We start from the raw sequence: 9,294 nt of genomic DNA, 5'->3' as shown, positions 1-9,294 counted from the left end.
GTTGAAGGCGAGGGACGAGGGGACGGGTGGATGGGGGATTTGCTAGTGTAACACCACTAGCAAATGCCAGCTAAGAACCCAGAGAGGTCCCGAGACATCCCTTACCCCTTTGCGAGGGCCACCCAAGTTGTTTTCTGCCAGGTCTGTCCAAGGAGCTCCGTGGCCCTTAAGCCAGCTAGAGACCCCTTCCTGCACATGGTCTCGAGGCCCCTGGCTGGCTCTGGATTTCTTACAGAAGGCGACAGGAGAGAAGAGATCCTTTGAGCACACGGGGCAGCTGTGTGCACAGCCACAAGCCGGGATCAGTCACTTTGCTTGTACAAAGGACTTCAGTTCCTGTCAGAGCATTGGCAGAATTTCTTACCAAAACCAGCCACAGAGGCCAATTAATGTCACTATAAACACGTTACCGATCTGCTTTCATGAACCATTTGATACAAAGATGAAGTTAAGCCCCCAAATTCTTCAGCCTGCACTGTGGTGCCCTTAGATGTGCAGCACAAGCGCTCCGTGAGCTAAAAAGCGCAGACGGTGACGCTGACGCTCTTTAGTTTGTTGTACACTCTCCAGTTCACCTTGGGAATAGAGAATGGTTGAGGCAGCAGCTTGAGGTCAGGGTGTTTTGGTCAAAGGTCTGTGGCTGCTCCCACTCAACAACGGGAGAACACGCAAACACAATTTTGCACAGAGCCTCCTGCTCAGGGCAACCATCTGGACACGGAGTGGCTTGTTTGTGCTGACTCCTCCCCTGTGGCAAATCCAAACACACTCCATGGCTCCTCCGCCATAGTCAAGGTCCCCAGTGGTTGTGTTGTTTTCATCTTACGACAGTAGCATCTGAAATGCAGCACCTCACGAGGCCCTACAGGATGCTCCACCTCTGCTGGGCCACTGCTCCTACATCACTAACTTGTAGCCGGGAGACTGATCCCAAACCATTTCTATTGCATTTCTCCATCAGTGACTCAACTTGCAGGTACCGAGGCTGTTTGTGCCACACACATGCAGGAGAGAGAAATTCTGGTACATTATGCTGAGACAAATCCTGGGTCACATCTCTTGAACTCAGCAGAATTTTTCCAGGTTTACCTTAGCAACAGAGATCATCTTCTCACTGCAGTGATCTAATGCCCCGCTTGGCTTCCACAAATTGAAGGAAACTGAGGAAACAAAGCTGTCTGTCCACAGAGGCCGAGTGGCCTGAGAGGAATTTGTTACCAAAAAAACCAACCAACCAACCAAACAAACAAAAAACAACACCTAAGCATCCTTTACTGGAAAAGTTATTCCTTTCTGGGTCAGACTGGAGCATCCTGGATAATCTCTCCTACCACAGCAGGGCTGAAGCAGAGTGAACTCCAGAAGACCACCACAGGTCTGTGATACTCAGAAGACCTTGACCAAAACACGCAAAGGTAACTGAAAATAGGCAGGACGATGTTCCGGACAATACAGACACTTCACCCTGCCTCACCCCCGATCGATGCAGATGAATGTATGTAATTTTTATTTATCAGACTGGGTGACTTCATCATTGGAGTCAACAGGCAGGTATTCCTTCTGACGAAGGAACGAGCAGCAAAGTGAGGCTTTTTTGTCAGGCAAAGGGTTCTTTGCCAGCAGTCCCCAACCTCTGTCTCCACAGCAGTTGCTCCAAAAGCATTTCCTGTTCCCAAAGCAGTGCTGCTGTTAATCTGGGGCTACACACAGACAGATGGGACAGCTGGTCACTCCCAAATATCATCGCAAGGTACCTGCCCTCTTCTCCTTCCTGAAGGGCATTGTATTTTCTGTCCCCTACCCTGTTGCCAGTTTTTGTGAACATGATGGTCTCATGTTAAACCTGAAGCTGTCCGGTGGGTTCAGAAATTATTACAGGAGACAGAATGATTGTGTGAATGCAGAATAAATCAAAAAATCTACAGCCTTTCTTTCAATTGAGCCTTGCACATGGCCCATGTACATCCCATGTATTTCATAAAAGAAATTTCAATACTTTTTCTGTTTACCTTCCATTAAGTGCGGGTTGTTACACCCAACGGCTGCAGTGACATTTTCTCCATTCCTCCATAACTATATCTTAAAGCTTCAACCTCTTTATCATACAATAAACCTTAGCATATTAATTAGCGGTCCTCGGGTACCGGAACAACCATTTCAAACCTGCCTGTAACCTCAGTGGGGTTTCAGTATCTTCTAGGGTCTGCTCAAAGCTTTGTATTTCTACCAGTCACTTTGACTGAACAGCAAAACTGTATGTGGATGATACAGAAGTAACGTAATAAGCAGCAGTAATTAGACTAATAACCCATCAGCACAAATGTAAAATCCCAGTGGTTATTAGTGGGAAAGAGGGAGGAGTTGCCATTCTTCTTGTTAGTACACGAATCGAACACTGCCACCAAGAAACAGGAAAATTGTTTCTACAGATGAGCAATTTTGTGTTCTCGTTTCTGCAGGCAGCACTCACCAGCGAGGGAATTATTTACTGACTCCACTTGCCAGCACATCTGCGCCATGCGTTAACCCTGGAGGAAGCAGCACAGGCAGGTGCTACAACTGGTTTACAAACAGGCTCCACACCATCAGACACTGGTGACCGAAGAAATCGGGTTGGTCTAAGCTGTTTTAATGCCTGCATGGGCATTTTAGTCCCTCACATAAAAATCAACACTTAGTAAGTTTTCCCCACTCCTTTTGACTGCGGTTTTGTTCTTAAACCGGAGAAGCCAGAGCTTCTTGCTCCTCACCCTTCCTGCTTAGAAATTGTCTAGCAAAATCCCACAGACTATTTCAAGAATTCACGAGGATGCTGCTTTTGCTGGAGTCCTTCTTTACATCTCAAGCAGTTCTCATTTCAAAGGCACTTTTTTACACAGCCTGCCCATACTCCCATGCAGACCCAGCCGTGGGAAAAGGGGCCCTGGATCCCCCACCCACCTGAAATACCAGAGCCTCCCCCAGACGCCATCTGACTCCTCACTCATCTCTGCTGAGCACTTGGAAAAAGTCATTTGCCATACTGTGGGTCATGACTGACCAGCGATACCTGAAGCCTCTCCATACAGACACCGTGAGCCCCAGCAGCACATCCCGTTGGTTTTGAGATGGATGAGCACTGGTGGCCCTCGGCACTCATCGAGAGAGCGAACAATCTGAGGGATTCCGCCAAATCAGCAGTAAACGGCAGCTGGCCAAGTACCTTTCTTAGGCACCTTTGATACTGCTCGGGGAGTTTGTCCCTCCCCGTGCAAATTTGCCGCTCTCACCTCCTGTTACAAAGCTGTGCTCGACAGGGAACTGCCAGCAGTGCCCCACCATGAAGACCCACGACAGAATTTAGGTCTGCCCTTGGCAAAGCCATTCGCACAGACCAGCGATGACCCCTCGTGGCCAGGAGGAAAATACCGGGACCTTCAGTCGTCCCCGGGAACGGAATGAGTCCCATACGCTCCCCCAAGGTCAAAACACCAGGAGTGCTGCAGCAAGCAGGAAGAGTCGGAAAGCTGAGCGGAAGCAGTCCACATCTCGAGCTCACTGTTTTTCAGGTGGTACACTCATTTACTGAGCATAAATAACCACAAAAGGCTCACGATGGGGAGAGAGGGCCCGCAGGAGAAGCCTGGAAACAGAGCAGAGTTTTAAAGACTGCTACAAAGAGGGGGAAAAAAGAACAAGGAAAAAGAGAGAGGAAAAGGAAATGTATATATCTATTTATCTTAACTCAGCTGTGCAGCCCACACAGCCTGCTGCAGACACACCAGCACCCTCTTCCCAAGAGCTGTGTTATGAAAACCTGGCACTGCCTCACCTTGCAGGTACGAGAGCTCCTGCTTGGTATCAGTGAGCATCATCCAACTTTAAATAACTACCCCCAGAGCACACCTCCTCAGCTCATTTCCATTACCAACAGCACTTTCAAGAGCCTCATAACCCCTCCCAGCCCCTTTCTGACCTGCTACGATGCCTGCAGAGAGGCTGCCTGAGGACGGAGAAGTTTGCATTCATGTGCCTGTTCAGCAGAACCATTCCCAGGTATCAAGTCGCTCTAGGTGGTGGTGAAGTAGAGTCTCCTCATCCCTCTGCCCTTTAACTGACACAAGAGTTAAATTGCAGAGATGCAAAGAGATCTACTGGATGTACAGGCCTCCACCAGCCTTCAAAAGTACTATAAAAAAGGGAACAACAGATACTTTATCTCATGGCTGGTATATCCCAAATCTGCTTATACCTATAAGCCTCACAGCATAAATCTCTGAATATCCCCATATGGCAGTAAGATAAGCAGCTGCTGAACTACAGCAATCGGATAGGGAAAAAAGAGCTACTTTTCTAATTAAGAGGCAGAGGCTGCTAAAGCTTGTAGCCTTTTTGCACTGCTCCTGTCCACACAGATAGGGATAATGCTGCTACCTGCCCCATACAAAGACCTGGAAGTGTCACCACCAAGCTTCAGGTTTAAAATTTCTCATGTCGTCTTGAGGACGTGATTGTTGCAACACTTATTAGGGAATTCTCACAAAACTCAGCAGTCCCTCGGTCTCATGTGGAGCGTTTCACCGTTATTCCCAAGATGTTAAGCACTATTTTATGGAGGCAGCACAGGCAGAAGTTGGGAGTTGTGCAGCAGCAGAACAGATTACCCGCGTCCTTGCTTGTCCTTAGCCCCTGAGCTCCCCTATGCTCTAGTACTCAGGGAGCAGCCCCGCAGCAGACACCCAGCCTTCGCTGTTTGGCAGGGCAATGAGGCAGAGCTGCTGCGGAAGGTAAATAACTAGAGACACGATCCAAACCTGCCACCTAGTGCCTACCCTGGACTGCAGGCAGAGCTGGATGAGACACAACAACAGGTGTCTCTAGTTCCCAGGAAAAGATTGAGCAAAGCATTTTTCTTTTTGCCTGGGGCAAGCATGAGAATTTGCAACGTTAGAATTAGATTCAGGAACTATTAGGGCAGACGTTTTGCTTTTTCATCCCTTTTAAGAATTACAGCACCGTGGTGCAGACAGCTCTAATACAAATACAATACATATATATACACACAGCACATCTGGAACACAAATGGCTCTAAAACAGCACCAGAGATCTGAGAGGGTGCTCTGAGGGAAGCATCACATCCATCCTGTACAGAGAAGGCAAGTCACTGACCACCACTCTGTGGCTCAGCATGCCCACCTCTAACCACTGCCCTGAGGATCCTCACCAGTGTCATACTGGGTTCCCAGTCACCCCCCAGACACAGCTGCTGCATAACTCACCTCTCCATGAGATCTACTTACAGAGGAGATCGGCACAGAAGATGCGCTGAAGAGGAAGGTCGAGTCCTGCTTGAATGGGATGCGGAGCAACAGCTGAAGAGGAGATAAAAGGACACCGCAACCATTCCGAGTGTCCTGGCACAAGGAAACTTAAGCAAGCCATAGCTCTCAAGCTAATCTCCGTTCATTCTGGACAAAGACAAGCTAATGCACACTTCTGAATGGCTGATCTGTTTAAAAAATTTATTGAAATGCAAAATATTTCATAGAAAACAATACTGGAGCCTCCACAGAGGAGGAGCTCACCACACCAGGCATAAAAAAGGGACCAACAGGATGCACGCACTCCAAGAAGGCACAGCCTGCCCATGGCTCCTGGCTCATATGGACAGTCACATCCAATCTCATACCCTTAAGACACAGAAGCCATGAACAGCCAGACCCAAAACGTGGTTAGCAAGGGCACTCCTTCCTCCCCTTACCTGTGATCTGCAATCCTAAAGAGAAAGATGAGCTTTCAGTAAGAGCTGACTGGCAGATCGGTATCACAGTAAAGGAAAATAAAAATATTTTGAAAGCCTTTGGGGAGAGACAAACACCATTAAACATAGCCCTTCCTCCTGATCATTCTGGGGACACTAGGCACAGCAACAAGGGCTATGAGATATGTCCCAGCTGCATCTGCATCTTCATAAAGGTCAGATATCAGTGCTTCAGGCTGCTGCCCTCAAAGCCTTTGTACTTCAGTACTATTTAGTACTATTGTACTGAAAGGGCTCAGGAGGTGTTCTGGGAGGAATTTTGGTGGTTTCTCAAATGTGGAATGGATGTTGCAGACTAGAACACTGCAAAAAAAAAAAAAAAAAAAAACACCACTGAAGACAAAAAGAAGCTCGTTTAATCTAAGTAAAAGTTGTAAGGGATGTTGTAGAAAAAAACAACGAAAAAAAAAAAAAAAAAAAACCCACCACTGAAGATCAAAAGCTGCCATGCTGGGACTTCAGATGTCTGCTTCTGGCCACGTGCCTTATCCCTCCAGATCCAGTAGCCTCTGTCGCGTTTCCAGAACAATCTCCTCCATCACCTCTGGTTTGAGAATGTCCTTGATCTGGAGTGAGAAGAGTAACATTGGCACCAAAAAGCAACTACTACTATTGCACACTCTGTGGGAATGAGGGACCCTGGCACAGCAACGAGCAGCTAATGAGTTTAGAGGGTTGTGGTCAAACAAGACTAATCACAGCAGAGGGTCCAAGGCAAAGTCACCTTTGCCAGAGTTAGCAATTTTTACGGAGACAACTCCTCATCAGTCCTGAAGGACACACACCGGTATTTGGGAAGGGGAGAGATGACTTTAACAGAGGTACGGTTCAAAAGAACATCCCATCTAGCTGAGCAGGCTGCCATGGTGAATGAAAGCAGAAGACAACCCAGATCTCATCTGTTTACGAGCAGAGAATCGCCATTGATTGCGCTGGCAGGAATCACAGAGAAAAGCTGCACAGCTAGAGGTCAAACTGAGGGAGCCTTCCAGCAGTGCAGGATGTGGATACAAACAGCAGACCGGGCTCTGTACAATACAGGACACCGGCTTTTGCATTTGTTCTTGAAGTGCACTGTACCCTCACACAACCCCAAACTTATCCCTGCCTTCACAGGCATCACAGAGCGTCCATAATCCCAGCAAGGGATTAACAACATCAAAAAACGGACCTGTTGCTCTACAGGAATAGCTGGTCTTTGCCAGAGGCCGAACTCTTCATGCTATCCCTGACAACAAAGGAGGCAATTTAGGTTATGCAGAAGGGGGACGTTCCTATTGCCACTGCAGAATGCTTTGGAAAGCTAAAAGGAAGCCCCACCATCCCACTGACCAACTTCAGCAGCAACTGATGCGGCCTTCCCATCCCTCCCCACAGCATGGAAAAAAGCAAACAGCGCTGGTTTCTGTACCTGATGAGGCAGGGATGCCTCGTAGCAGTACAGGATGCTGGTGTCAAAGAGCATCAGCTGCTGAGTAACCAGAGCCACAATGCAGTTTCGGAGCCGTGAGATCACCTCCCGGTCAGACAAGGGAACCGGCTGGGGAAGGACAGAGGAAGAGAGATGAATACACAGGGAAGGAACATGGGCCTGCTGTAAAAAAGCTTCGCCATGAACCTAGTACCAAATCATGAAAGTCTCAGGTTATTCACGTGTCTCTGACTAACAAAACGTCATTGGTAGGAGGAGGTTCATCTCTCCTAAACCCTCACCTCCAAGTTGGTGGTGAAGCCTCCTGCCTCTTCGTCTTTCTGCTCTGGAGTTGGGTAGATCCAGATGAAACCGTTGTTGCCGAGGATCACAGATGCACCACAGGGCAAGTCGTGGAAATGAGTTTTCTGGCGTTTCACAAGGGAAGGCGAGACCTGAACGAGCACACCCTGGCCAAGCTGAAGAGGAGATCACGGGACTCAGCAGGAGAGACACAAGCCACCGTAGGTAACATCAAGCCCCCCACATGCACTCCCTTCCTGGTCTGGGAACCAGCCAGTTTTAACACTTTTTCCTGTGAAGCAGTGACTATAAACCCTGCCTGCCCCTGGGAGGATTAGCTAACGCCTGAGCAGCCCTTTGAAGATGAAGAACACTCCAAGTGCCTAGCACAAACGTTAAGAATATCTTAACTGCAACCACACATCCACCATCCCTGCAGAAAAATGAGGAGCGAGAGGCCCAGCTTAGCAGAGCGCCTTCCCTCTTAATCCAGCCGCTGTCCCTCGCCCTTTGTACTGGCAGCACCCTCCCCTTTCATCTTTCCAGCACTAATACCCTCGGTCTGGTAACCCCAGCGGCAGCCCACGCTCCAACGGCCCCTGGGATCTCAACGTGCAAAACCAGAGACAAATGTCAACTGCGTAACGCCTAAAACAGAGCCCTGGAGAGAGAAACGAGTCACAGTGGCAACGGCCACAGAAGAGGAGGGACAATGTTAGAGTCGGGAGATTTTTCTCCCCAGGGTTTAATTTGCAAGCGGCTGGTGGGGGAAATGGGATCAACGGGGGAGGCTGGGGAACGGCAACGGCCACAGAAGAGGAGGGACAATGTTAGAGTCGGGAGGTTTTTCTCCCCAGGGGTTAATTTGCAAGCGGCTGGTGGGGGAAATGGGACCACAGGTGGTGACTGTGGACAGGGAGCGCGGCAGCTCAAAGGGCCACTCGAGGGCACTCCCTCTGCTTTGAGGAAACTCTGCTCGATCCTCCCATGTAGGAGCTAAGGTTCCTCCTAACCTGCAGGAATGGGTGGTACAACACCCTGCTCTACTCCAGAGCTTTTTCTCCTTTAAAATTCCTCCAAAAGACCTTACACACATCAACCAGAGCAGAATTAGGCTAAGACCGAGAGCTTTTGACCCACTTACCTTCCCATATTTCAGACTGCGGGTGTGCAGTGATACAGCCCCATCAGAAAACACCGACTGGACCTCTGCCTGTCAGTGCTGCTTAAGGAAACAAGGTCCCCAACGCTGCCCGGTGCTAACAGCCGCTGGCTGCCCCCGGCAGAGAGCTCTCACTACCCGCCAGGCTCGCCGAGGTCCGGCTGTTCTCCCCACGCCCTTGGCTCTCCTGTCCGAGTGCGAGCAGTGGAAGGATACACTGATGAGGTCCCCTTCCTGCAGATAGTCCCTCATCGCAAGCTCATCTTCGGCTGATCTCCTCCTCTGAAAGGTACAAGGCAAGAAAAGTTACATCTAGCTCAGACGGGAAAACATCGGTTAACACTTCCACTGCAGGGGACGTCAGGTCCTGGTCACCACAGGAAAACCAGGCAGAGCAGCACACCTTTAGATCACTGAAGTGTTTGTGTCCGAGTAACGCTGAGAGTTAGATATCGGAGCACTGTGGACTCGCTCACAAAGCCCAACGCGACCAGAGCTTCCCAGCTCCCGCCGTGGAAGCAGAAAATAACAGAGCTGCAGCACTGCTCCACGTGGGCTGCACTCACCAGTTCCCCACCAGGTAAATTCATAGATGACAGCAACAGGACTGAATCCAGC

General features: G+C 49.3%; 1 protein-coding gene across 1 annotated transcript; it reads right to left on the bottom strand.

Moving 5' to 3' along the window:
• Positions 1–6,228: 6,228 nt before the first annotated feature.
• Positions 6,229–9,288, bottom strand: EXOSC2 (exosome component 2). The gene is made up of 6 exons (XM_010138112.1): positions 9,243–9,288; positions 8,893–8,958; positions 8,659–8,727; positions 7,514–7,690; positions 7,212–7,340; positions 6,229–6,366 (listed from the first exon to the last, which is right to left on the bottom strand). The coding sequence occupies exons 1-6, from the start codon at positions 9,264–9,266 to the stop codon at positions 6,286–6,288; spliced, it is 546 nt and encodes a 181-aa protein (XP_010136414.1). The 5' UTR covers positions 9,267–9,288; the 3' UTR covers positions 6,229–6,285.
• Between the last annotated feature and the right edge of the window lie 6 nt (positions 9,289–9,294).

Source organism: Buceros rhinoceros, unplaced genomic scaffold (assembly GCF_000710305.1).
Source record: "Buceros rhinoceros silvestris isolate BGI_N320 unplaced genomic scaffold, ASM71030v1 scaffold19756, whole genome shotgun sequence".
Taxonomy (NCBI): domain Eukaryota; kingdom Metazoa; phylum Chordata; class Aves; order Bucerotiformes; family Bucerotidae; genus Buceros; species Buceros rhinoceros.
This window is presented reverse-complemented; position numbering and strand designations above follow the sequence as displayed.

Excerpts from the sequence above, each read along its gene's own strand:
- EXOSC2 (XM_010138112.1), bottom strand. The coding sequence starts at position 9,266 with ATGAATTTACCTGGTGGGGAACTG. Across the intron at positions 8,728-8,892 it reads AGGAAGGGGACCTCATCAGT|GCAGAGGTCCAGTCGGTGTT; the intron begins GTATCCTTCCAC and ends CAGCACTGACAG. Across the intron at positions 6,367-7,211 it reads AGGCATCCCTGCCTCATCAG|ATCAAGGACATTCTCAAACC; the intron begins GTACAGAAACCA and ends TTCTCACTCCAG.